At 50.7% G+C, this 27,219-nt stretch overlaps 8 protein-coding genes across 8 annotated transcripts; 4 read left to right on the top strand and 4 right to left on the bottom strand.

The window, feature by feature from the left end:
• Nucleotides 1–3,627: 3,627 nt before the first annotated feature.
• On the bottom strand, nucleotides 3,628–4,587 carry CGGC5_v002572 (uncharacterized protein; the record flags this gene model as incomplete). The annotated part of the gene is made up of 1 exon (XM_032025091.1): nucleotides 3,628–4,587. The coding sequence occupies one exon, from the start codon at nucleotides 4,585–4,587 to the stop codon at nucleotides 3,628–3,630; it is 960 nt and encodes a 319-aa protein (XP_031878279.1).
• Nucleotides 4,588–5,350: 763 nt separating this feature from the next.
• Nucleotides 5,351–7,704, bottom strand: bglM-0 (putative beta-glucosidase M; the record flags this gene model as incomplete). The annotated part of the gene is made up of 2 exons (XM_032025092.1): nucleotides 5,351–7,533; nucleotides 7,584–7,704. The coding sequence occupies 2 exons, from the start codon at nucleotides 7,702–7,704 to the stop codon at nucleotides 5,351–5,353; spliced, it is 2,304 nt and encodes a 767-aa protein (XP_031878282.1).
• A 2,398-nt stretch (nucleotides 7,705–10,102) lies between these two features.
• On the top strand, nucleotides 10,103–10,819 carry CGGC5_v002570 (uncharacterized protein; the record flags this gene model as incomplete). The annotated part of the gene is made up of 1 exon (XM_032025093.1): nucleotides 10,103–10,819. The coding sequence occupies one exon, from the start codon at nucleotides 10,103–10,105 to the stop codon at nucleotides 10,817–10,819; it is 717 nt and encodes a 238-aa protein (XP_031878283.1).
• Nucleotides 10,820–14,472: 3,653 nt separating this feature from the next.
• On the bottom strand, nucleotides 14,473–15,955 carry CGGC5_v002569 (uncharacterized protein; the record flags this gene model as incomplete). The annotated part of the gene is made up of 5 exons (XM_066150990.1): nucleotides 14,473–14,980; nucleotides 15,028–15,416; nucleotides 15,466–15,573; nucleotides 15,656–15,678; nucleotides 15,826–15,955. 5 exons carry the CDS (start codon nucleotides 15,953–15,955, stop codon nucleotides 14,473–14,475), a joined length of 1,158 nt encoding a protein of 385 aa, XP_066009710.1.
• A 1,184-nt stretch (nucleotides 15,956–17,139) lies between these two features.
• On the top strand, nucleotides 17,140–19,346 carry YUC1 (putative indole-3-pyruvate monooxygenase YUCCA1; the record flags this gene model as incomplete). Its single annotated transcript, XM_032025096.2, has 5 exons — nucleotides 17,140–17,523; nucleotides 17,594–17,853; nucleotides 17,909–18,057; nucleotides 18,126–18,460; nucleotides 18,519–19,346. The coding sequence occupies 5 exons, from the start codon at nucleotides 17,140–17,142 to the stop codon at nucleotides 19,344–19,346; spliced, it is 1,956 nt and encodes a 651-aa protein (XP_031878284.2).
• Nucleotides 19,347–19,987: 641 nt separating this feature from the next.
• Nucleotides 19,988–21,529, bottom strand: CGGC5_v002567 (uncharacterized protein; the record flags this gene model as incomplete). Its single annotated transcript, XM_066150989.1, has 6 exons — nucleotides 19,988–20,441; nucleotides 20,509–20,604; nucleotides 20,659–20,776; nucleotides 20,837–20,989; nucleotides 21,056–21,290; nucleotides 21,359–21,529. The coding sequence occupies 6 exons, from the start codon at nucleotides 21,527–21,529 to the stop codon at nucleotides 19,988–19,990; spliced, it is 1,227 nt and encodes a 408-aa protein (XP_066009708.1).
• A 1,469-nt stretch (nucleotides 21,530–22,998) lies between these two features.
• Nucleotides 22,999–24,488, top strand: cpaO-3 (Beta-cyclopiazonate dehydrogenase; the record flags this gene model as incomplete). Its single annotated transcript, XM_032025099.1, has 2 exons — nucleotides 22,999–23,202; nucleotides 23,256–24,488. The coding sequence occupies 2 exons, from the start codon at nucleotides 22,999–23,001 to the stop codon at nucleotides 24,486–24,488; spliced, it is 1,437 nt and encodes a 478-aa protein (XP_031878324.1).
• Nucleotides 24,489–26,048: 1,560 nt separating this feature from the next.
• CGGC5_v002565 (3-beta-hydroxycholanate 3-dehydrogenase (NAD(+)) 2) lies at nucleotides 26,049–27,106 on the top strand (the record flags this gene model as incomplete). Its single annotated transcript, XM_032025100.1, has 3 exons — nucleotides 26,049–26,103; nucleotides 26,173–26,756; nucleotides 26,813–27,106. The coding sequence occupies 3 exons, from the start codon at nucleotides 26,049–26,051 to the stop codon at nucleotides 27,104–27,106; spliced, it is 933 nt and encodes a 310-aa protein (XP_031878323.1).
• Nucleotides 27,107–27,219: the final 113 nt, after the last annotated feature.

Below are 27,219 nucleotides of genomic sequence, written 5' to 3'. Positions count from 1 at the left end.
GTAATATGACAATAGCCTCGGCACATGTTACCAGAGGAGTGTCGTGACGCAAAGGTTGAGGTCAAAGCTTGAGGCTGAAATTTGTTCTCTTCATCGGACTAATCAGAATAATGCTGTTGTGTAGGATTCCCTTTATCCTATCAGTGAAACCTCTGGCAGGGCTGAGAGGCCGCTTGAGACCGGCCTGGACAGCTCCCTGGAAATCTTTGTGAGATCTTGGTTGCCGCAAAGCTTTGGCCATGACCTCAAACTTGGAGGCCAAAGGAAATTTCTTTGGAAGTCCGGTGAAGATTCCTCGTCATCAAAAAACATAGGTATCACAGATAATACTGAAGATTAAATATTTATGGCATGAAAGAAAAGTTGGTGGCCATAGGAAGGCCCTGAAAACCCCAAAAGTCCCAAAGCATATAATACTCAGAGAAGGTCCAAGTCTGAAGTCTTCTGCATCACAAGCGTCGCCTTACCTAGAAGTTGTTTTCGCATCGCTCGATATTGTCCAGTCAAACTCACCAAAAATGGCTTACTCAAATCTCGCGATCGCTTGCATGGATGAATACGCCACACGAAAACTCGATACATCAATCAGAGATCTACAAGATCATCTTTACGATATCGCTCATTTCCGAGCGGGTGAAGACGAGCCTTCGACGGCCGAATGGCTTTCAGATCGCCAGGCCCATCCAGGCATATTTGCTCAAGCACGTTCTACAGTTTCTGAACGACACGTCGAGTCGCTTCAAGAGCAGGCAGAAATCGAAGATCTCTGCATCAACGAGATCATCGAGTCACGCTACCATGAGGTTCTTGTGGAATTTTACAACATCCTAAGCCAAAAGCGAGAAAGTCAGTATGGAGAATTATTCAGAATCAAAGAGCTCCAGTCCGACAAGCGCACGAACGATTCTGCCGCTAAAAGGGCAAGGAAGAGAAAGTTTTGGAACCGCCAGAGAGCGTCGATCATAGTTGCATAATAGACATGGCCCATGGGGAGATTCAGAAGTTTCATAGATACTTTGAATCCTGGACCGTACTTCTCAAATCAATCGATCTAAGCCAAGTCATCACTTTCTTACCGCACCGTCTACCTGAATCAATGCATGGAGTATAAACCTCGTTTGAATATTGTCAAATGGAAACAATAAAAGCCAGACCGCCGAGGTTTCCAGTGAATGTACCCCTATATACCCCAGACTTGGTGACTTAGGTCAAAGATAATAACAGTAGAAGTGATGACAGGATTGATAGCAGCGACGATGAAATTAGGGATGATAACGATGACAACAGCAGCAACGACGATAGGAAGGAAGAATGTATAGCCACAAGAAAAAGTATCGCTCTAGCACTGGAAAAAAACGTGTTCTCTGTAGGGTGCTCGATCGATCGCGCATGCCAAGAGTGTAGGGGAAAGACGTCACACTGCGGAAATATCGAGAGCTCGAGGCGAGTTCACTGTGTTGGAAAGCCTGATGTGGGCTGTTTCGCCGAGTCCTTCAGCTGCGTTGGCAAGTCCTGTTTCAGCAGGCTGAAGAGACGATCATTGAACCAACAAACAATCCTCACACCTGACGTTCAATCGTGCAGGAGTACGTGCCTTAGTGCTGACCAGAATCGTTCCCTTTAGAGATACTTGGAATTGCTTTTGAGAAGGCTTCCAATGAGAACAAAAAAGCCCCCAATTCTTATCTACTTTGCAATACTGCAGTTGGGGCTGAGCTTGACGTCAATCTTCCGCAGCCTGATCTTATTTTAAGTACTGATAACGAGACGGACGCGAAGTGGGAAAAAATGCAATAAATAACAATGACAACAGTTAGTTCTGCTTCCCCATTTTCTCTATGTGTCTTCTACGGAGTCTCCCACAACCGCATGACACACGTATCCCAACCAGTACCTGTATCGATCCCAGAACGATGGCTACTACACAAGGCTATAGCACTCTCGAGTGGAATCCTCGACAACCACACGAAGCGATGTCTGGTATTGAAGTAAAGTCTACCCCCGGAGTCAACAGATGGGACGACGAAGGTCGCTATCTTCAACCAGACACGAAAAAACATCACAAGCCTCCAGGGGAGAGTTATGAGCTATCAGATGGGCAACCACCGAGTTCGGACACTGATGCTGTAAGGAGAGGACGAGGACGGAAGTTTTGTGGTCTGTCGCGACGGATCTTCATTACAGTACTCGTCGTCTGTGTGCTAGTGGTTATCGGTGCCATCGCCGGTGGTGTTGCTGGTGGGTTGCAAAAAGGGGAAAGCCCCTCCAAGAGTGCACAAGTTGTAGGAAGCATTCTTGACACAACGAGGCTTGCAGCCGCGAACAGAACCATTAATGGGTCAATGCAGCACACTGTCCTTTTTCAGGACGGTAATGGCGCCCTGATGACACGCTATCGAATGACAACTTCATCAGAGTGGAAATCCGTCAACTTGACACTCAAATTCGCGTCTTCGAAGGAAGAGGAAAGAGTCGAGCTTCCACCTGGCGCCCCATTGGCGGCTCTTTCGTGCGCGGACTGGGGATGTGGCGACACTATGGTCGTCTACCTCGGGACTGACAGAATTCTTCATGGTATCAGAGATGATAGTGAGAGAGGGAGTGTCGAATGGTACTCAAGAACCTCCGTTGCGACGGCAAATCTTTCGGCATCTCTCAATTAGCAACTAGCAGCTTCAATAAGCAAATCGTTCTATGACGACGAGGAAGGCTTCCAGCGGCTCGGAGTCCACCGTCTCCTAGCTTACCAAGATTCAGACGGCCACGTTTTTGTCTCTAATGACAGCAACAAGTGGGTTCCAACGTCGGTGGACGACCATTTGCCAAATCTCACGACGGGAACAAGTCTTGCCATCATTTCTCAACTACGCGGTGTGGAGCTAGACAGAGTCAGTTTGGTTTCCAAAGTGACGGGCAAGACCGACGCTGCCAGCACAGAGTATGCCATGCTCGAAGCGACATATCCATTAGCCGGGACAAATGATACTTGGACTCGCGGTATGCTACAGCATCCTCTTCCTTTACCGATGTTTGCTTCTCTTGGGATGCTAACGACGTAGATTAGGCTCCGAAATCCTTGACGGGATCATGCTTCCCGAGCTCTCGGCAGCTGAGTCAAAACAACAATTTGCCGTTACGATGCGCAATAATTGGACAGAAAATGTTTACCTCATCCTTTCCTCCACAACGGCACAATATCTGGTCGCATAATTGGGCCGCGCAATGAAACCATACCAAACATTCAGCTGAGAGAATCTGGGGAGCTAAAGGTGGCGAACTTCTCTGCTATCGCAACGACGATGGATGGGTTTCTTTACGGCTTCATCAACGATACAATAAGTGAATATTCCTTCGATGCATCGGATTCTTCAATCTTGAATTTCGAAGGGATTGTCTACGATAAGTACGTCTCGGGAACATGACCCACACCAAATCTGTAGACGCTTGCTGTTGCAAAGAAAGAGATCAATATAATTCAATAAGGGGATGTGTCTCGAGAATTTTGCTTCTCTCGGCTGCATAGATATGTGTTTGGGCTCGTTATTCTATGAATTGAACTGTTGTAAACTACATGTATCCATATGGTTCTTGTGCCCTGCTTGATATCTCTGTTCATCTGAATCACTACTACTGCGATGCCTCCCAGGCAGCAACAAGTTGCGGCAGGTCCCGCACGAACTCTGTTCGCTTCGGAATCCACCCAAGCTCAGCCCTCGCACGACCTGAAGTCGCATTGCAAATCAACGCTAGAGCCTCGAAGAAGGGATTGCCATCGCAACCAACGTAAGAAAGTGCTCCTTTGGCGCCGATAACACGCTTCACCTCCTCCATCATCGTCGAAATCGAAATCGTCTCGCTTACAAAGTCGAAAACAGGCCAAGATCCGAAGGTGGGAAGACGGTCCACAACTCGCACGAAACCGTCGGCCAGGTCGTCCACGCAAACGACTCCTGTGAGAGTCTCTTGGTAGGCAGGGATTTCAATGGTGTTTTCGTCGCCACTCTTTGCTGCATCCAGCACCTTGCCCCACCAGGCTGTCATCACCCAAGAGCCTCGTCCGTAGACAGCGCCGGGCCGAACAATGGCAACATCTAAGTTGTCCCGAGACTTCAGCACGGCCTGCTCGTGAGCCGGTCGCCAAGCGACGGCTGTAGCGGGCTTGTCTGCAGCAAGGAATGTGCTGGGGACCGAGGTGTCGCTGATGCGCTGATCGCGGGGAGAGCCATGGACCCATGATCCGGAACAGTAGATAAATCCAAGTTTGGGCCCAATGGAGTTCTCCGTGGCAAGCCTGGAGGCCCTATCCTGAGCAGCTCCAGTGACAGATTCAAGGATCGTGGTCGCGTCACTGTAGGCTTGGGAAAGATCAATAACCACGTCGATGCGGTTTTCCGCGATAATAGCCTTGACGAAGGTGATGTCAGACAACTCTCCGATAAGAGGTTTGACTTCGTTTGATGCAAGAAGTTTGGTCTTCGTGTCGCTTCGAGAAGTAGCAAAGACAGTGTAGTTTCCAGAACGAATGAGAGCCTGAGCGACGGCCAAGCCGATGTAGCCAGCTCCGCCAAGGATGAGGACTCGGGCCATTTCGAAAGTTCGACAGCTTGTGGTGATGTAATGTGATAATATGATTTGAAGGCAGTTCAAAAATGTCGGATGTGCGGTGCGATGATGAAACTGACGATTTTCACTCAAATGAAAATGCAGCGTGTCTTGGCCATTTTTATGTTACAACTATGAACCAGTGACATCTCAAACTCGTTGTAAACTGTGCTAACCTCCAAATTTGGTATCCAGGATGCCTTGCTATTTCCACGGACGAACGATGGCCGCGGGCCTTGTGTTGGGCTAGGTGGCTTGACTAGCGCCGAGCCGTCTCTCCGGCTCTGGGTCACGGTCTTTGGGAGTGCGCTCCACAACAATTCAGTCTTTCGGAACCTCTTTAAGCTTTATAATCCAAACTTAGCAGCGGTTATTATTATCAGTGCGGGCGAACATGTGGTTAGGCACAGCATGATGATTCGCATTCCCAGGATAAATGACAGAGCCTGGCGCAGTTCGGCTTTACAAAGTAATTGCTAGATAATTCCGAAATCATAGCTAGCATACGCCTTACCTTCCCCGGGGTAATGTTGAACTTTGGCTGGGTATCTCCGATTGCTCTCATTGCCTGGAGAATGTATGACCAAACTTCGATGGGCGCCAGCACATATTGACTGATTGGCAACACGAATCAATCATAGAGGCCATTGATTATTTGCAAGAATCATGCAAACACACTTCACAGAACAGCTTCCTGAAATTACATTGACTTCATTAACAGTAACTTTTGACTGTTTCTAATTACCAATTACTTGATTTCAATAGTCGTCTTCAGAGACAGGTTTCTGCTGGAGTTGCCCAGCCAAAGGGTGTAGGTACCCCTGCGCAGTTGCCATTGCTGAGCTACAACGTCCCAGACACTAAGATCACGTCGTGTGAGCTCAAAAGATACACGAGAAGTCTGTCCCGGGGACAGGAAAATGCGGGTGAATCCGCGCAGTTGGTGGACGGGGGTATCTTCACCGCCACCAGGAATCTCAACATAGAGTTGGGGAATCTCTGCGCCCTCGACATCACCGGTGTTGGTAACGGCGGCCTTGGCGACGGCGATTGTCTCCCAAAGAGATGGATGTCCTCCCTGAACAATGGCGATCTCGGGGTCGGGGTACTCGGCCGTGTCGGCAGCGGCAGTAAGACCGGCAGTCAGATCAGCGAGTTCGAAAGTGGTGTACGAGAGGCCGTAGCCGAATTCGTATCTGGGGGTGATGTTCTGGGCATCGAAGTAGCGGTAGTCGATGTACAGTCCCTCGGTAAAGTTGCTCTCCGGGAAGTAGTCATCCGAAGCGCTCGAGTTCAGGTGGTCGCCGTAGTCGGACTCAAGCTTGGCAACCGTGTAAGGAAGCTTGCCAGAGGGGTTCACGTCACCCCAGAGGACATCGACCAGACTGTAACCACTCTCCTGACCAGGAAGTCCGGCGAAGACGACAGCGGTAACGTTCTCGTGCTCGATCCACTTATCGACAGTGCGAATGCCTGCAGAGTGAACAATTACGACGGTGTTGGAGCAGTTGGCAGCCACGTTCTTGACGAGGTTGTCGCTGAACTCATCGGTCAAGCTCAGGCGATCAAAGCTTTCCGAGGCGTACGCGTTGATGAACACGAGACAAGCCTCAGAGTTGACGTAAGGGGGGGACGGGTTCTCGGAGTAGAAGTCCCAGCGAAGAATACCCTTGTTCTTAGCGATGCGCTCCTGGATGGCCTGGAAAGGCGAAACGACGTATGGGGGCGTGCTGCCGCCAGAACCACCACCAGTGATGAGTGTACCGTTGAATGTTTCCCAGCCAAAGTTGACCTCATAGCCGCCGCCGTAGCGAGAAGGGTTCTCCCAAGGAATAGCTTTGACTGTCGCATCGTATCCGTAGATGGAAAGGAACTTGGGGTTCTTGAATGGCAGGGTCTTGTTAACGTTCTTCACGAGAACAGTGCCTGCGGCGCCGATCTGACGGATCAAGTTGGAGTGATCGGCCTGAACGTCGACGGGGTAGGCCTTCTGCAAGTTGGAGTGGATAGCAGACTGGGGAAAAGCATGCTCCTGGCGCAGGTAGTGGTAACTGGCCAGAATTCTCGTGACCATGTCCGAGAGGCGGTCCTCGGTGACGGAACCATTGTTGACTGCCTCGACCAACTTGTCGCCCCAGTACCCAGCATCGGGCATGACCAGATCCAATCCAGCGTTTGCGGAGGCCACTCCAGTCATTTGACCCTCCCAGTCACTAACAACGTAGCCTTCAAAGCCAAGCTCAGTCTTGAGAACACCGTTCAAGAGATGTGAGTTCTGGCAGCCATATGAGTGGTTGGCGCGTTGGTAAGAGCACATAACAGATGCCGCACCCTCCTTGAGAGAATCCATGAAGGGGAAAACGTAAAGCTCGTGGAGCGTACGGTCATCAACATTGGAGCTGATGGCTTCACCGAGGTCAGAGATACGACGGCGGTACTCCTGTTCGTTCAGCAGCCAGTGTTTGGCTGTAGCGATGACGCCCGCATCTTGAATTCCACGGGTAATTGCGCCCATGCCGGCGCCAGCAAGGTAAGGATCATTCGAAAGTCCCTCCCAATTACGGCCTCCGCGAGCGACTCGGCCGAGAGGACCTGCGCAAGGGGCAAGAGCAGCGTTGATTCCCTTGCCATAGTACTCGTCACCAAGTGCTTTGCCGTACTTGTACAGCAACGCCTTGTCGAAGGTAGACGCGACATGGATACCGGCCGGGAAAGCGGAAACGAACTCCTGACCGCGAATTCCGTCAGGAGCATCCGCAAAGCAAAGAGACGGAATGCCAAGGCGCTCAATCGCGCCTGAGTTGCCGACACAAGTACCGGTCCATCCTCGGGTGATGTTCGCCTTCTCCTCGACGGTCAGGTCTGCCACCAAAGCTCTAGCTTGACGGTATGCAGCCGCCCAGCTTGGGTTGGTGGTGCCGTTACCAGCGGCTAAGAAATGTTAGAAACTTACCATGACCTGTTTTAAGAGTGACACTTACGAGAGGGGTAGACCGGAGGACTACGACCGTAGTAAGGGACTTCCGACGGAGCAGACCCGTTGGTTTGCGCGGCAGCCAAGGCGCCGTTGAGAGCGGCCGCAAGGAGAACGCCTGTCTTCATCTTGGATCTCTGGCTGGTGTTGACTGAACTGTGAGTTCGGGGAGCCTTTGAGATCGCTGTGAGATGCCGGTGAGGGCCAACAAGAAGTGAGCTCGCCTGATGGTATGGGGATAGCCGGCTCTTAAAAGTCCTCCCATGATGGCACCCGGCGATTGAAACCGGGCTTCCGTTGTTTTCTTTCGGTGACTGTACCCGATCAACGTCATTCCCGGTGAAGCAGGGCCCGAAATGGACCTCATTCAATCGGTCCTATTCACAAAAAGTCATGGAGACAACATGCAGACTGTGGATTCATGACTCGACATTAACCGGCTCTGACTGGCGAGATCGGAGAATAGTCCGATGACTATCGTAATGTTAACTCGGATGGCTGGGGTGATAAATCATCAAACCAATTGGCCAATTGACAAACTAGACGACTGCCGGCGGGTCCTCTCCGACCTACCCCGCGCCCTCCGCATCGGCGACTCTCCGCCACGACGTCGACCGCGGTCGAAGCAAGGTTGGGGGTGGTTCTCTTGGTGGATATGTGGACTCATTTTGCCCGGGGAATTCCCGGACTTTGAGTCTGCTGACAGCGAGAGCATACGACTCTCTAAATGCCAAATGGCGCAACTGTTGGTCTTGATGTCGAAGGTTCCACCTGGCCCCCGCTTGGTTGATTTCGACTGACAGGCATTCGATAAGCTTGTCCCCAGGAGTTCACCGTTTTTTCCAATGAGGGTGGATTTTCGTCCAAACACCGGTTAGAGTTACCAACACAGTTTGTGGGACCACTCGGGGTCTACGACGGACTTCACAGTTCTAAGCCCCCGCATTCCGGATTGCGCAGTTGCACCCGCTCATTGAATCTTCGCGGGCCCATGTCGGTAGGACTAATCCATGCTCCATAGGCGTGCGAAGTCGGATCAGCGTCACGGCAAGTTGTTAATGGCGGCCGTTGAGTGGGCAGATGCATGACTTCTCAACTGCTATGCTGCAGCGCACTCTGAGCAAAATCCGAAGATAATGTACCGTCTTGCTTGATGTCCCACGGAGTAACGAGTCAACAGATTTTCCAGCTTTTGGAGAGCATCCAATAATAAGAACAGCTGGGTGGAACGAGTTATCCCAGGAGACTAGGACTTTGGTTGTAAGAGAAGTATTGCGATTCCTAGATATTCCCCAACCGAACAAAAAGAAAACAGCTCCAGCCATGATTGTGAAGGCGGCGACAGCGTAGTGACTGATCTACTTCGACAATCAAGGCGATAACGCACCGATAATCATCAATGTAATTGAGTTTCAATGTCTTGAATCTCTGCCACGTTTTTCTCGGCTAGTTCGGCTTGAATTAGAGCAGCTTTCCGTCTGATCGTCGTCTTCAATCCATGCGGCCCCTGACATAAAACGAACTGGCATGTGACAAGTTTCATGTTCTGCAGGAACTCAGGGATATGTAGCCACTCGCGTGATGAGCCGACTGTGAATCTGGAGGAACCTTGCGGCGATTGCTCAGCTAAACAGTCTAGATTGCGGCTTTCCGCACGCAAAGGACCTTTCGATTGCTCCCATAAATACGGGCACTTTTTTTGTTTGCAGGCCTAGGGTCTTCATCCTGGCGAACATCGCAAATCGAGCCTCGGGTGCGAATGCCTCGTACTTAACATATTGCGGGGGTGGCGCTCGCCGTATTTTCAATGGTCTGTCCTGTGCGATGAGCCGTACTGGATTCTACCAGGTGACCATGAGAGCAGGTCTAGGCACGCGTGGACAGTCGCAGTTTTACCACTGGGTTTAAAGATTTGTCAACGGAAGGATACAAGTGATAGGGGAAGTTCGCTCTCCGCCTGACCGGTTCCTAGAATCTAACTATCGCCCTTGCTGCTCTTCTGACTGGCCACATCCAGACTCGCCATCCATGACAGGCACGAAGGATCGTCCAATAGAGGAAAAGACACCTCTTCTAATAATACAAGCTTTTGGATCTCGGCAAACGTTCAATGTTACTGGCAACGATGGGTGCCTCGAGAAGTTGTTCCTGCAGGCAACACCAGGTCGTCTCAGCTGCGAGTGAGCTAAACCCTCTTGCGGTGCCTGGCGATCATCTGCACCAAGCTTCCATCGTCCCGAACTACTGTCCAGTTTCTAGATCATAGTGGGGCTGAGCGATGAATGGTATTGGACTGTTACACAGCGAGGCAGAGTGAAACCGCATCCGGTTCCGTGCGAGTATCAGAGACCAGCCCAACTTAGAACAGCACGGACGCCTCAACATGGGCTCATGCAATCGAATAAGTACAGCTGAATATCCAAATCCATGCCTTTGGATGATTCGCAACTGTCTTTCACGTGTTGAACACCTTCATTCTGTCATTTCTTTCTTCGACCAGCTTGGCCTGGACAAAACTCATCAACGATGCACATCTCTCTCGTTACGCTACTCGGCGGTATCGGGGCGCTCGCGGCCCCAAATATTCCCCGGCAGGCTCCGCCAGCTCCAGCTGTGCCGCTGCGCATAATGGCACTTGGTGCGTCTGTCACGTTCGGTACAGGCTCTACCACCGGCAACAGCTATCGCAAAGACCTGCAAGACCTTTTGGTCGCCCAGGGAATGACTGTATCTTATGTCGGCACGAGAACAAACGGCAACTTTGTAGACAATGCTGTCGAAGCGACCGGGGGTTTCAGCATCGCCCAAATTGCGGACTCAGCAGACAAAGCCGTTCCCATGCTAAAGCCGAACTTGGTCCTCGTCGATGCTGGAACAAACAACTGCAACAAAGGCGGGGAGGTTCCAGATGCTGGAGCCAACGTTACGGCGATGATCAACAAGATCTACCAACAAAGCCCCGGATCGACGGTAATCCTGACATCTATCCTCGCCAACAAAGTCCCGGAGCAAGACGCGTGCCGTGTCAAGATCAACGAACAGTACAACGCAGTAGCAGCTCAGTTCCAACAATCCGGCGCAAAGTTTGGATTTGTCGATATGCGAAGCCCAGATGCACCAACACTTAATGACCTGAACGATACGAGACACCCGAATGATGGAGGATATGTCAAGATGGCCAATGTGTGGGCAAAGGGGATTCAGGAGGTCATGGCGAAGGGATTTGTGACTGCTCCCAGCTGAGAGACCCAGCTTTGAGAGATAAGCCCGGGCAGTTGGGCAGTTTGGGAAATTTTTCACGCCTTCGATATTCGTTTCTTGATGGTTGTGTTAATACCAGTTCAGACAGAGAATAAGTACAAGTAATGAATGGTGAGAGATTTGGTGTCAGACTTTGATTTGATTAAATGACGTATCAAGATCATGGTATTGTTGTTATCGATGCACTCTTCTTTTTCTCCTGCTCTCAGTTTATGTCTATAAAACTTTGATTGTGCTCAGTGCCCTACCTAAGAACCAAACACTGCCAGAAGTGTTGGAACTCTCTGAGACAAAAAGGTGTTGACATCTGCAGCACCGTACATGCTCCTAGACGTAGGCTCTGGTCATTTCTTCAATAAGCTTCGAAACTGATAGACCACAGACTATCTTGACGAGTCTACTATCGCCCATGAGTAGTTTTCCAGGCCCGTGGTACAAAATAAGAGTTTTCAGGTTGAAAATCAATTTATCGTTACATATTATACGCGTTGCGAAAGCTCTGGCGCGGATCAATAGTGCAAGTACGGGACAAATCCAAAATTTTCCACAGACTTAAATCTCTCGGGAATTAATGTTATCTCACTTCCTTTTCAATGATCTGCGTTCCGGTCCGTCATCGCATCTTGACCTCTGATGTCACCACCTCACTCCCAAGTTGCTCTTGGGTCAGATGCGCGCCTTGGGGTGCCATCTTCGGAGCGAACACCATCCTTGATGCACCCCTGACCCACTCAGGGGCTCCCCTTTCGTTATGACCTCCAATAAGCACATGTGATGTGTACTTATCTTTAGAGATGCTGGCATTATGTTTCTGGGTCTCTTTTACGCCCCCCTCAGTGGCTGACTCAGGACCAACACCGTCATCTCTGACGATGAATAAGTGAACCTTGCGGCTTTCTGCGGAAGTTAGCAAGAATAGTTTACCCATGTTACGGACATCTCCCCTAGAGGGTTCTGGTGCTCTATCTCTCTTCCTGACGTTTGTGACATTGGCAAACGAGGAACTCCAGGCTCTTCTCTGCCATATACAAATGATTCACTCCCCAGGTAGAACCGTCTGCGGGTTCATGAACATCTAGTTATTCTTCATTAAATGAATTCTTAGCAAGCTTTACACAAATTTATTATACTATTCGTGGGGGGCTTCTGACACGCTTGTGCTTTGAAAGTCGGTGAGTCGAAACGATCAACCTCATAGGTAAGTCCAAGTCGGGTTTCGCAGTCTGTGAATCGCATCTTGACAGTACATTTGATTGCCTGCTGACTCGTTTACAAAGCAGGTAACTATTTACTTCCCTGTCTTGACTCGTGGTTTATGAGCCAACAACTGTAGTCGGTATTAGGACAACATCTATTCCTAACATAATTGAGTTTTTCGGCTAGATAACGCCCTCGGTATTCGCAAAGAAGCGGAAGTTATTGACCGAGGCACCAGCGTCGGTTTTACTAAGCCTCCGAGTTCCACTACTTTACAAAGACGCATCAGTAAAACGGATATTCCTCCAAGGAGGTTTTGTATATAATCTTAGTACCAGTCTGCCTTCACTGTCATGATCACCTAGTCCACTAGAAACTTCATATCTTACCACACAGCTTGCATGAAACGCCAGCCTCATATCAGACCAACATAGTCGCAAGATGGTGAGAGTTTCCGCTCTGCTTCATGCGATGTTCGCAGGATCGACCGCCGCCCAGTTCGACATGTATTGCAACCACGGTACTTATGAAAGCCCGGCTCTCAGCTGTGATAATGTGAATTTTCGAATCTACTATCTATCGTATGACGCGGTTCTAACTATTTACTAGGGTCAGAACGTATATTGTGTGCGTATAACCGCTCCAAATCAAGGCTGAACTACATAAAACCTCTGGTTGATGAATCATTTGCAGTGTGCCTTTCCGAATTGGTTCACCACTGACCCTGGTCTCGCCCCTGGATTTCCTATTCATCGTCAGTGTACGAAGTCCTCGGGCGAATGCGCTGCCAAGGACAGCAACGGCAATCGTGTAAAAAGCAAGTTTGGAAAGGACGCCGTTGGTGTGAGTCGCATACTTGCCACAGCTCGCGATGGACTGATTTGCCAATTCAAATATCCTAGTTTGGTGCCTGCGTCGGCATACCCTCTGATCACATTCCCGGTAATCTTGCTAACGTTCAACAGTGTTGATATCTACTACAATGAAATACAGCACGCATTTTTCAAAGCGGCCCTTCTGAGACTTAATAGGCCCCTTGAGGCTGAGCTGATCATGAACAACAGCGTATCTAGCCGCCACGGATGGCTCAATGTCGTCTCTTTTCCTGAAACTGCCGGTCGAGCTTGCCGGTAGCTTCGCAGAAAAGGACCACCGTTGCTAGAAGCCTTTGAATAGACAAGGCCGAATATTTCATTGAGAGAAAGAGATCAGTACGTAGCGGCTGGTGTGGGACGAAGCTTCTTGGCCAAGTTGTTGAAATGCGCAGGCCTGGTTTTGTTGGTGCGATTGGGTGACAGTAAGCCTCTGGCAAACCTAGTGTGAAGATGTCGCCAGGAGACCCCCGTAGCAAGCCATAGGGCCTCCTGAGAATGGCAACCCGTAGGGAGCTTTATTCAAAGTCTAGAGACGCGACAATGTTTCTGTAGCAACAAATCAAATTATTTGGTACCTATGCGCAAGGCTGAAACTGAGTACTAAACAGACGAAGCGCTCACCATACAGTGAGGATAAACACAAAGGCCACAGAACTCAACTTTCTTCCACGGGGTGAAGGGTATACTTCAGAAACATTTATGATTAGAAACAAACATCTCCTGCAATCTTCCCCTGTTTGATCCTACTGCTAAAGTCGACCGTTTTCAACCACTCTTGTCCCCATTCTCAGTCACGGAATGTCTTGTCAAGCCATGTTCCCTATCTATCATTCCTGTTCCCAGCTTTGGAAATGCCATCAAACCATTATAGGAGTCCTTCAACGACATGTTGAAGCGAGAAAGCGTCTTGCCTAGATGTCGAAGGAGGAAAATGGACACTGAGAGTGGATACCCTTTGGTGTAGGTCTCCAGCCCGCGCGTAACTGCGAATCTCCGAAGAGCAGGGAGCGTGCTGGCTAGATAAGCCCTGGCGTGCGTTCCGAACGTCGTCAAATCTGCCGCCAGCGGATCTTGGTCAAGCTTGGAGCCCGGATTGTCATTCATTGGTGGTACGGAGAAGACGAACCGCTCCAAGTTCCTGGGGCGTTCAAGTTGGTTGGCACGGACTTTGTGCGCTTCCAGTGGTCCTTTGCACGCATTTCTCCAAGGTTTTGATGCACTTCAGATGCTGTTCACGCAGGAATAACACACGCAATGGAATACCAGCTACAAGAAGTCGATCACAAACGATGACACAGCGAACGTGCGGAATCTCTCGTTAGCTACCTATCGCAAAGCTCAATCGTAACCCCAAAGCTGCAGAGTATGCACGCAGAAGCAGCTTGGCGTAGGAGAGCTCGCCGGGTAGACACTACGACAGTGCAGTTGCCTGCAAGTCACTTTGATTTATTTAATTTTCCCCATCTGACCTGTCAACTCTAGAAATACGGGCCGCTCGGGTGCGGCCGGCTTTCCGAAGTTGGTCGGCCGAACACCCCACATCCCGATACCACTCCGATCACCTCATTTAGCCCAAGGGGTCATGTTTTCGTCCGTGTCGCTGCCAGACCTTGACCCCGAAGTAACCGTGATTTGAGTTGTGCGGGTGACCTGTACACCAAGCTTCCCATCTCGCGTGGAATCCTGCCCAGAAGGGCCCCCGTGGAGCTGTTCTTGCGATTCCGATCTATCAAAATTAGTCATAGACACCCCGTCATCCCGCATCTTGTAATAGCTGTCTGCGTGGAGTCCAGACTTTGATCGCTGCGGTGTGGAACCAGTCGCGTAGTCTGATGACTTCTGGTCCGACGGGTTTGTTGTCTTTACGCTGATGCCAAGCGCGCTCTTCATCTTGCGGGGAAGGCCAGATTCTCTGATTATCTTTGGCAAACAGGGAACGCTGAGGATGAAGAAGCCGCAGGTCATTTCGGCACATGCCCAGAATAATAAGGGGCCGATGAAGTACATTGTGTCTGCTGCTTGGGCGAACGCGATCGTATGGTCGAGACGGAAACAAGCGGCGATCGATGCCCTGGCAATTGTTAGCGAGTAATCCCACTACAGGATCGATATCCTTACAAGATGCCAACTCCGAAGATGATCGAGATTCCGATCTTTCTTTGCAGATTCATTTGCAGTCCCCAAATGATCCGTTGTGGTAGCAGGACCATCACAATATCCGTGGCAACTTGAACGCTCGCCGACGTGAGCATTACCTTTGGCAGGGCAAAACACTTGCTAGGCAAGTAGAATTCCCAGATTGCGTTATGAGGGGTGCACTGTATATTCAGCAGAATGATGCAGAGTATTCCCCAGAGACACTGGAAGCCAACGACGCCCATGCAACACCACCAGAACACACTTTTTCGTTTATCGCCAGCGGTGAAAATTCGGCACCAGTCGAGAAGGATAGCGGTTTTGATCAGGGGCAGGACGGCTGAGTAACAACATCCATAAACAAGAATCAACTTTCGCGGGTTAGTGGTGCAATGCAAATAACGCTTATAGACAACTCACATATAGAGGTTGAATGAGATCTTTGTTTCGGAGATTCCATGTGTGTACATAATAGCCTGGTGTCCAAATCATGCCGTAAGCGGCGTACGCGGTGCCCCAATACGCTCCCTGTTAGAAATGACAGTCAGCGGAGTTATCCATAGCGCCAGTGGAAGGTTGTTCTAGACAAAAGCTTGTTTGTAATACTCACATAGGCCAGAATCATCAAAACTACTCGTTGTACCGTGTTAGCTAAACCTCAAACTTTTACGGCGCTGAATCTTGAAAGGGGCGCAATACCTTCTTCGATGCGGACTTTCTTCTCGATCCACAAACGTGCGTAACAGCGCAAAAATAGACACAGTGTGGCAATCACCATACATGCTGTTGTCACAGCCCAGGCAAGGTCATTTTGGTTGGGCGGGTTGTCGAAGTTCGGCGTGACACCCTCTGGCGGTGCCAGCGCTGGTGAGGCTAGAAGGGCTTCTAGCTCGTCCGATGACAACGACATGGCGAGGGTTGAGAGTTGATAGAATGAACGGCAAGCTCTGTCTCCGCATTGGAGGGAGTGCCGCAGACGAAGAGACAACCGATCATATACCTACATGCTACGCGTAAGGAGTCATTGGACAGGCAGAGCCCCGGGTAAGGGTGAGACAGCTGTGTAGAGTTAGCCGGTGGGTTGAATATGTAAAAGTTCAGATGATGGTCGGGCAGACAAAACGTAAGTAGCCAACGAGAGGATCAGGATCTACACACAGACTTGCCTGTACCGGGTTTTGAGTCAAACTCAAGGCTTCCTCATCTGCGACGCCTGACTAGTGGCATTTACTTCTGTGTCATCAGCGAAAGATTCAACGGCGACCACGCTTATCCCGCGCAACAGCATGATATGTCATCTGAGTTCACAAGAGCTTGAGTAAAAGAAAGATCCTCGAGAGAGGATAACGGTTTTCCTCTCGCATAGATCACCCATAAGCTCGCCCGCGTAATTTGTGCCTTGTAAACGATGCAAAAGTGCTTGAGTACCAAGTGCGGGCAGAAACACCTGCAGGAAAGCATCAGTTCCTGGTACATGGGACTGGCCCAATTATCACAACAGAACTATCTACGGTTGGAGCGTCTCGGCACCCGCGAGCTCGATTCGGAAATTCTTCTGCCCAAAGCGGCGAGTTGAGGAACACCGTTAATGTCAATATGGGTTGCGGATGGATGGCATACCCCAAGTGTTCAACGGTTGTTCACATCTCGTGCCATAAAATGTTAGCATACTCCACCGAGGACGACGACAGCTTCATGTTGGCGCCGGGGACGCGACTCAGGTACCAGGTAGAATCAGCAGTTCGGAAGCGGGTTCTGGTCCGCGACCCTTGCACGCTAATGGAAGATACCCTGAAAGAGAGAACTTGCAAGGGGTCCAAAGAGGGGCTCTTAAACGGCAACGCACTACAGGATGGCAGAAGGATTCTTGTCCCCGCTTGCCGTTGCGCTTGCCGATTGCAACGGTCAGATTCCGTCGCAGATACTACTTTATGTTCAATTCCCTCATTACGGGCGGCTGATGACCCAAGATTCACCTGCTGTATGCAACATTAACTTCTCTTCACTCCCTACTGACACGCAATTATGACTGCAGGTAGGTGATTTCGACCTCCAATGCCGGCAGCGTTACTGACGCAAGGATGAACCAAAGCCATGGAACCGGTCAAGGCTCCCATCGAATACCCCCCGCTCGGGGATCTGCGGAAGATGATGGCCCAAAATCCTGTCCCTATGATCGCCCCCAGAACCGTGCAAGAGGGTTCCATGGGTGGCGACGAACCGACAAAACAAGCCCAGTTCACGTTGAATGCATTCAATGCTGCTTTGGAAATCCGCGATGCCGCTCGTCTTACGGAATGCTTCTTTCCTGACCAGGCCTTTTGGAAGGACCAGCTTGCTCTAACATACCATCTACGGAGCTTCTCCACCCCATCTGGCGTTGCTGCCGGACTTTTGGAGACTACGCAACTGAGGGGCGTCGTTGGCGGTCTCAGTATCAGTGGCTCAGCTCAGTTCATCCCGGCTACCCCAGTACTGGTAGGTAGCAAATACGACATCGGACGATTGATCAAATCGGCAAGTAATAGAAGAGCTGATCTTAGTCCAGCAATTCATCGATTGTGCGGCGACCTTCAGAACCGCCTCACCAGCCGCCACCTGCAGCAGCAGACTCATCCTTCTTCCCGTCAAGCGCCAGTCCGATGTTTCAAAGGAGAATATCGAGTGGAAGATTTGGATCTTAAGTACCAAGCTAGAGAATCTTGAGATTCATCCCGAAGATGAAAGTCTTCTCAAGGCACCCAAGAGACAGTTAGTGGAAATGGATACCATTGAGTCTGAGGTTTTCATCATTGGCGGAGGCAATGCGTAGGTCACCCACACATGTTTGTGCAGAGATCCAAGCTAATCTTGATCACTGCAGCGCGTGTGCCCTTGCCGCTCGTCTCAAAGCTTTTGGTGTCGACAGCGTGATGGCCGAGAGGAACGCCAGAGTGGGTGACAACTGGGCTCTCCGATACGATTATCTGAAGTTCCATGTGCCGACCGCTTTCTGCCAGCTGCCTTACTTGGGTAAGTCAGCATACATATAGCGTCCATCATATTCCAGAGAGCTTGCTAATCTTGTCATTCTTATGAAGACTACCCCGAGGAGCTGTGTGGGGATCACTTGCTCACCAAAGACGAGTTGGCTGAGCAGGCTCGACGATATGTGGAAGCCCTCAACCTCAACATCATCACCTCGGCCAAGATCAAGGCGACCTCGTATGATCAATCGACAAAGCTGTGGACTGTCAAGTTCCAGACTCCTGATGGAGAGCGTACTGCCATCTCTAAGCACCTCGTACAAGCAACCGGGGTTTCATCCCAGAAGCCGTACACTCCGAAGATTGCAAACGAGCATCTTTACAAGGGCGTCAGACTTCATTCGGCGGATTACAAGAACGCCACTATTTTGAAGGAAAAGGGTGTGAAGGTGAGATCTTCTCCCTTTGAGGCCAGTACTTTCTGGTTGCTGACGCGCGAGCCCCTAGTCCGCGATCATCGTCGGCTCTGCAAACACAGGATTCGACGTGCTGCAAGATTGTCACGATACTGGTCTGAAGATTACCATGGTTGTCCGCTCACCGACCTATATTGTGCCAGTTGAATATGTTTGCAATCCCCGCAGTCTTGGAGCGTACAACTTTGGTGTCGAGGCCGGCGACAGGATGTTCTTGACACTGCCCGCATGCATCGACGGTCAACTCGGCCGCGGTCTCTTCGCTCAGTTAGCGCTACAAGAGCCGGATCGTTACGCGTCTCTCGCCGCTGCAGGCTTCCCTGTTCTCGACAGTCGCGACCCCGATTGTGCATTGATGCACAACCTCCTCGAGCGTGCCGGTGGGCACTATGTCGATGTCGGTGCTACAAGCCTGATTGCTGAGGGGAAGGCCGGCCTCAAAGCGGGAGCCGAGCCGGTGGCGTACACCGAGACGGGTCTCCGCTTCTCGGACGGCAGCATCGTTGACGCGGATGCCATTCTGTGGTGCACCGGCTTTGCCGACAAGGACGCCAGGAAGACCGCTGCCGAGGTCCTTGGCGGTGGAAACACGGATGGCAAGGTCAACGGAGATAAGAACGTTCTCGGCCCAGAGGACATCGCGGCCCGTCTCGATGCTACCTGGAACCTTGATGAGGAGGGCGAGATCCGTGGAATGTGGAAGCGCCATCTAAACATGGAGAACTACTGGATCATGGGTGGATACACGCAGCAGCATCGATGGCATTCACGGACCCTTGCGCTGCAGATCAAGGCAGCCCTTGAGGGCGTACTCCCCCCGGCCTATCGCGATACCCCGACTCTGAAGGTGCCCCAATAGAGTAAATAATCATCATCCTAGGCCAATTAATAATCAACTTGATCACTATTGCACTGATCATTCGTTTTTCGGGGCGGCCAAGTCGGTTGGTTCCAGTCAGGCACGCGGTATTCACACAAGCATCTCAGGGGCTCCTCAGTTCATGGTGTGTGTTGGTGGGGGCGGCAGCACACGTTTCTTTGGCAAAGGGGGGCATGATTCCATGCGCAGTTTCTTCAAGTACGTATCTGGAATAGACTATTACACCTTGCTTTTTCGGGGCGATGGAAGGAATCAATTAATATTGTCGCAAGATTAACCCCTGATTCCGGCCCCCGCCCCTGGCTTGCCAAATATTTTGCGGAGCTATGCGTCCGGGCTGACCTCCCACCATCCCATGTTCCTTGGAGACGCCTCTTTATCAGTGAACAAGAGATGTTAGGTAAGCGAAGATTGTAGAAGTCAGCATTTGGTACTTGTTGCTAGATTTCGGTTGCACAATGCGTTCTTCTCTGAGTCATCGGCAGTTTTGCCAGCAAGACCAGACTGATCTGCATTAATGTTTGGCCGCTGGAGAGCCATTCCGTCCGGTCTGAGCCAGGCATTGCTGTTCCAGCCATTCAAAATATTCGACTCAATTGCAGCTCACGTCAATAATGATGTCATTTGTTGCTGTAATGTACAGTAAAGTTTCTCGTACACACAATTCCCTGCGCCGGCTCCGTCTTCTGCAAAATCAACTCTTCACTGTTTGTGTCTGAGGCTGCGCCTGAGGGACACACAGAGCCTATTGTATCCCCAAAGTTCCTCATAGAACGCCCTGCATGGATCTCAGTTGTGGTCGGCGACATCTGTTGCTCTCTGATATGCATTGCATCCCTCTTTTGCAGCTCGTATTCGTCCTGCAGGTTTCCTTCGTGAATCATAGTTCGCCTTTTGCTGTGGACTTGGGCTTTACTCCCACCCGTCCCGGCGCCAAGTGGTGTTCGGCCGCTGTGATTGTATCTCTCGTAGCTGGGATAGTAGCCAGCAGAGCTGTTGATCTTCAAGTAGCGACCGACGAGGGGCTTGAGGAAGGATGCGCATGCTGCTATGATACCGATGTTGAGCTGGAGGCTGTACAGGTACTTCGGGTTAGCCGCAGAGAACTTGAGACTCGATATTCCATTGCTCAGCGACCTACTTTTGCCAAAAATGAACCCAATAGTCAAAAATAGCGTCAGGGGCACCGCCGGTTGTAAGCATAAACACGGCTTTGAGGATTCCCATCAATACAGCGCTTCCCATTGATGAACGTCAGCACAGACAGGATTTTGTGATTGAAGGCACTTACAAATATCCCAAGTTGAGGATTGCTATCACATAGATTCTGACTCGAAGTTTCATCTTCAGGCTCCAGATGATCGGAATGGGCAGAGCTCCCAAGCAGACGTCGGTGAAAATATTGCACGCTGAGAATAAGCAGGTTAGGTTTTGTTCAATACCCTGCTAGTGTAAGAGTTTTAACTGACATATGTTCCAGTATGTGAGGTTGAGGAAGACATTGAAGTCGTGGCACCTTGGATCAAACGGATTCATCCATTGGAACTCCCACCATCCAGAGTAAGGGGTGCAGTAAACAAACAGCCAGACTATAGCTTGGATTGAATACGCAACAACGAAGCCTGTCGAAAGAAGCAAAAGTCTGTCAGCTGTCTTTCAAGCGACCAATGTTGGCTTAGACAACATACCCATCACGGTGTACAACGACCACCGGTACCAGTTGAGGTCCCTCTTTAGTCGGAGCAAGGTGTATGCCATGGAAATTCTCAACAATCCCATGGCCACTCCATCCGAAATCACTGTCTTCCAGAAGGTGATTTGCTCGAATTTTATCCGCTCGTCAACAGCTATCGTTGTCGCATGACGGCCGAGGCCGTGTGGTATCTGGAGGACTAGGCAAATCCACGATGCCAGTGCTAGAAGCTTGGTCCAAAACTAGTCAGCTAGGGTGTCTCAGAAGTACTTGTGCAAATCTTCCAGGATAAGCATACAGCAGCGACGACAATGAGAGCATCATCCAAACCGAAGGCTCTGAGAACGACAACTCTAGCGTAGATACGCAAAGAGACGAAAGTGATTGCTAGAAAGTGAAAGGCACCGACAACGCCGACGATTCTGGCCGCATTACTCTCATTCGCGTACTCGAGGGACTGGCCGTCCATTGTAGCAATTGATCGGCGAGGGGGAAGGGTTGAAAGTGATGGCCGTGCTTTCGATGAACATGTCCCAAAACCATGACTATCCTGCTCACAGTGGGTCTTCGACAGTTTAAAAGACAAGGGCAACTTTCTCCTCCCTTTGCACACGCCAACTCTTTTGATCGCAAGACCATCCCGATGAAGAACCAAGAGACTTGATCCGGAAGTTGATTCTTTGCGGACTCGAAACCGTCTCGGTCACCACCCACTTACCAGGGTCGAGCGAAGAACAACCTCTTGTCCTGCCGAAGGATCCAATCAGGATTACAGGTGTTCATTTGGAACCTGGAAAGGGGCTCCACTGTATGCAGTGTGGTGAGTGAAGAACGCCACCGACCTGCAGATGTGTATCGGACTTGCCCTCACAGATTGCATGATACATCATGAGTTTGACCATGGCATGGAAAGATCTCTCTCGCAGGAGATGAGGACTACGTAAGTGACAAGCCGCAAGGGCGGAAATACCTGGGCGCCACACGTGTTTATCCCTCATTTCAGGCGATTCGACGGGGGATATTTCCCAGATTGGCCTGTCCAGATTCATTGATCTGATTTCGCCACAGGAGGTTGGCACGAAGAAGAAAAAGGAGGATTACCACGTGGTAACCGTCGGTGAACAAGAGCATCGAATCCTTCATGCACACGGTTCGCGTCAGGAGCAATAATCCGTTTGTCACAGCAATTCAGAATCTGTCTCTTTTACCTGGAAGCTTTAGGGACGACTTCTCGTGAATGTTGCGGATGTCTTCTTAGCCTGTGGCAGCCTTCAAATGATCAGTCATACCTCTTGCAATATGTTCCTGGTGAGAACCCCAGGCTGTTGGGGGCGGTTTTCGCAGCTTCAAACTTAAAGAGCGAGACTTCTTGGTCCGGAACCGCTACCGGATATCCCGGGCAGAACCACGGAGATCGGAAGACAGACGTTGCCACCGGGGAGGTTGACCAATGTGGCATCTTGACCCCTGCATTCAATCCCAACACAGCCCCATAGAAGGATGCGATTGAATGCGACCATGCGTGCAACTGTAGTAGTGGTTCGATCGTTGGAGATTCTTCCTGTTGGTCACCGTCGTCTGACACCAACGTGTGATGTGTGCGGTTCCTCAATCGCAATTTCCGGCCTGCAGCGGCGATGGTCCCAAAGGGCAGGATCCAAGAGGCACAGCAGCGGCCAAGACTCTCCGGCGTGGGATCCGAACTGAAAATTGTTCGCTGCTACTTGGAATAGTGTACCGCGGTAAATGAATTCCACGCCATTGTTCATATCGGCATGCTGCCGGCATGTGTGGGATAGCGAAAGAGGCGAATTGGTGGTGTAAGTCGACTACCGGCTTGATCTTTAAAATCTCCGTGGTCCTCAAAAAGAGTCACACTGCAGCAGTCACAGGCACATCCAGCAACGTGCAGTACGGGCGTGGCGTTTCTTGTTCGACATGCATGCCAACAAGATGCGTTCAGGTTTGCCCCTCGTGGCCACACTCCTCCTTCGGGGAACTCTTGGTGCACCAGCATGCAGTACCCAGACCATCTCTCGAGACGTTGTTGTCGTTGGTGGTGGTGCAGCTGGTGCTCATGCTGCCGTGTGGCTGCGCGATCATAACAAGACTGTGGTCGTTGTCGAGAAAGCCTCCCAGCTTGTGAGTTTCTCGGATCTCTCTGCTATTGTTCGCGTTTTGACATTCGTAAACAGGGCGGTCACACAGCTTCTTACTATGACCCAGTCTCAAACAAGTCGATCAACGTTGGAGTGCAGGCTTGGATGGAGTACAAGGACACCTTCGACTTCGTTCACCGCATGAACGTATCAACAAGCGGGTCGATGCAGTTTACGACACTCGACTACCAGTACGTCGACTTCAGGACGGGCGAGCCGACAGACTTTGCTGCACCTGCATCCGACGACATGTATCCCGCCTTACAGAGATATCTCGATGTCATTCTTCAGTATGAGGACATGGTTCTGCCCGGCTTCGACAACTTCCCTGAGCCAGACGCTATTCCTGAGGACTTGCTGATGCCTTTCGTCGACTTCGTCGAGAAGTACAACCTCGAGGCTGCCGTTCCGCAGATCTGGGACTCCACTGCCCAGGGCATCGGCAACACCATGGATGTGCCCACATTGTTTGTTGTACAAGCTTCTGGCATTCCTATGGTTCGCGCTCTGTTGGGAACCGGTGCCGCCGCTGTTCCGGCCTCGGGACGTTTGTACGATCTGTACGAGGCCATCGAAGAGTTCTTGGGCGACGACGTATTGTACTCAAGTACGGTCTCCTCATCAAGTCGAGCTGAGGACGGCGTGTCCTTGGAGATTACTGGGGCGGAAGGCAAGTCGACTTGCATAGAAGCCAAACGCCTTCTCGTCGCCTTTGAGCCTACAGCAGAGAGCATGGCACCTTTCAATCTCGACGAGACTGAATCCGAGGTCTTCGACAAGTTCGGCTTCGCCACAGTCTATGCAGGCATCCTTCAGCACCCCTCACTACAACTCAGCACGGCCTACTCAAACAGGTTGCCTAAGACCGGCTCCAGCAACAACACAGTCTTCCCGACTCCCTCTCAGGTCGGCCGCATTGACTACCTCGGCGGAACCCAGAATCTCTTCCAGTTTACGGCAGTTGGCACTGAGAGTGATACCTCCGAGAGCATGAAGACCCTTATTGGTCAGTCCATTGATACGATGATCGAGGCCGGCACTATTCCCGCTTCGAACGGCTCGCTCAGCTTCGCTGCATTCGCAAACCACGGCAAGATGCACCCGCGCGTGACGGCTGATGACCTCCGTGCCGGTTTCATCCAGAAGCAGGTCGGCCTTCAGGGTCACCTCTCTACTTGGTATACGGGAGCTGCCTTTTCCGCAGGCTTTTCGACTGTTGTGTGGGAGTATAACAACGTCCTCTTGCCCAGCTTGGTAGCAAGCCTCTAATCATTCCGAGAGGTAATGGTATCGGCAAGGAAACTTTTCCCCTGCCATGTGTCTTGGAGACTGGCTTTAAATTTCAGGAGTTGTCCGTTTCATGTACATATTTCAAACATTAAGACTTAATTTGATCACGGTGCTCAATTCCGTGAACCATTATAGTCGGAGGAATAACCACATCGATGCACTTAACGATAAATGCGCACTGAGTGGCCGTCAAAAGTGGCGGGGCACTCCAATCGCGATCGCGGTCGGGTACGTCGCAGATCTGCCAACTTGTCAGGTGGAAAACATGTGGAAAGATCAGTCTTTGTGCCGCGGTGTCTGAAGATCTGTCAACCTTGTTATCCACACCCAGCCATACTCCGGTATCTCGCGAGGCTCTTTCCTGAAAGCGAGAAAAATGGTACTAGACGTAGCATTCATATCTCATCGGTGAAGTCCCCACAACATGCATTCCGATGCCGCCACATGCACAGGCGGCCGCGCGCCGTTGCGCTGCAGAAATCAGGACATGTGGAAAAGAGACTCCGCAGTGGAAACTGCCGCAACTTTCCACTTGGAGAGGCATTTGCCGCGTTCCCCGGTGTCCGATCCTCTTTTTCTATCCTAAATAGGATGTGACTCCGATCTAACCTTGTTGCATTCGTGTTGGTGGTCTCGATTTCCATCAACCCCCGCTAATGCGAACCAACGGTTCACAGGGATGATATGACCCGGCCGTGTTGGCGCAGGGGTTTTCGGGAACAACAACGGAGGTCTTTCGGGTCAGATTTACTCTGCAGGCGAATGTTCATTGATTTATTAAGAAATCAGTGGGCTAGATCTATCACATGGGGATCAAGTGATGAAATAAACATATCAGTAAGCTTGACGAGAAGACTAGACACGGAGTGGAATAATGCGATCAGATATAAACTGTTTGAGGACTGACCCTCAAATGGTGTACAATATTGATGCAGACTAGGTTTTCGTTGATGCCTCCTCTGCCTTCTCGTAATATGAAAGCAGTCACATTGTCAAAGACGTTTGATTTTTGAAAGTATTTGACGATGTGATTGGAAAACTAACACAAAGAAATGGTTCAACATTAAGATTGGTTCCAGCTAAGCCGGCTGGGTCTTCCAGATGATGAAAGAAAGAGTCAATTCTTTGTGTGTTGAATTTCGATCTTAAACTCTTCCACAAACATTTAGCTGCCGCCACGTAGTAGCTATGACCAACTCGATTCTTAAGGACCTTGCATCATTTACCCAGCCACGTTGGCTCGGCTGCATACTCCGGTCTACAAGCGCCCAAGTCAAAATCTCAGAACTCACATCAACTCAAAACAATCGGCGTCGATGCGGGGTTCTCATAGTGCCCAGCCGCGTCATCCCACCCGGGGCCCGGGTCCGCTCTTCCTGCAGTTTGGCGACGATCTAATGTGGGAGCTGCTGTAGTCTTGAGAAAATCGCCGAATGTCATGCAGTGTTTCACTTATATTTAACACTTTCGGTTCTCTGCCTGTACCCGTCGACCACAGACAGTCACCTTTTAATCACGCGACACATTTACTTCTCCAGTATGTCTACTTACGAAGTCAAGGGCAAGTTCGCCATTGTCACTGGCGGTGGCTCAGGTACGTAAATTTCCCAAACCCTAGAACAAATTTTGGATTGACTTCAACTTTTTGTTCTTCTCGCATAAGGTATCAACCATGCCTTCGTCCAATTGCTATTAGAAGCCGGTTGCTCGGTGGTCATTGCCGACCTCAAGCTCACAGCCAATGCCGAAGCCACGGTGCAGAAGTACGCGAAGGACAACGCCAGCTCAAATGGAGCCTACGCCATTTTCCACAAGACGGACCTCGCCGACTGGGGTCAAATCAACTCCTTGTGGGAGACGGCACTTAAGACATTTCCTCAGGTCGATATCATCTGCAACGGTGCAGGTCTCTACGAGCCTCCTTCCAGCTCCTTCTGGACCCTGCCCGGCGTCTCTCCCTTGGCGAAAGACGACGCTAACGCCAAGATCGGGCAGTACCAGACCTTCAGCGTCAACACTATTGCCCCGATCCGCTTGGCCCAGATTGCGGTTGACTACTGGCTCCAGAACCGCCACATCAAAGGCAATATGATCTGGGTAGCCAGCATAGGTGCATATGTTCACTCGGTTCACACACCAATGTACTTTGCCAGTAAGGCCGCTGCCATCAGTATGGTGAAGAGCCTTGGACGGCTCCACAAAGAAGTCGGAATCAGAGTCGCAGCCGTCTGCCCTGGAGCGACCTACGTACGCTCCTCCTTGCCTCCGCTCAAAATGTTGGCTGTGCACTGACTTCATGCCAGACCGAGATCTTCCAACCCGAGTACTGTCGCGACCGGATTCGTCCCGATGACCTGTCAATGACACCGCAGCAACTTGCTAGTGTCATGATGCGTGTGCTCACAGAGCCAGAGTTTGGTGATGGCAACATCGTCGAGGCTATGATGCTGGGAAACAAGAAGAATTCGTCACTGGGAGTACGAGAAGTGCCCATGCACCTGCTTTACCCGTCTTGTGGGGCTGGTGAGGACCACCATCTGGTAGAGGAGGAAGAGAAGATGGTGGTGAACCTCAAGGAGCACGGGATGCGCGGCTAGTTGCTTGTCAACTCCCGATACCACATAGTATGTCTGTTCGTCGTAGGCTTTGCGCAGAGTATCAACCTTGGGAACATGATCAACCGAAACATGGTCAACGTTGCGGATCTGGC

This window comes from Colletotrichum fructicola (genome assembly GCF_000319635.2).
Source record: "Colletotrichum fructicola Nara gc5 chromosome Unknown KSG_Nara_v1_contig01, whole genome shotgun sequence".
NCBI lineage: Eukaryota > Fungi > Ascomycota > Sordariomycetes > Glomerellales > Glomerellaceae > Colletotrichum > Colletotrichum fructicola.
Note: the sequence above shows the minus strand (reverse complement) of the source record. Positions and strands in the feature narration are given on the sequence as shown.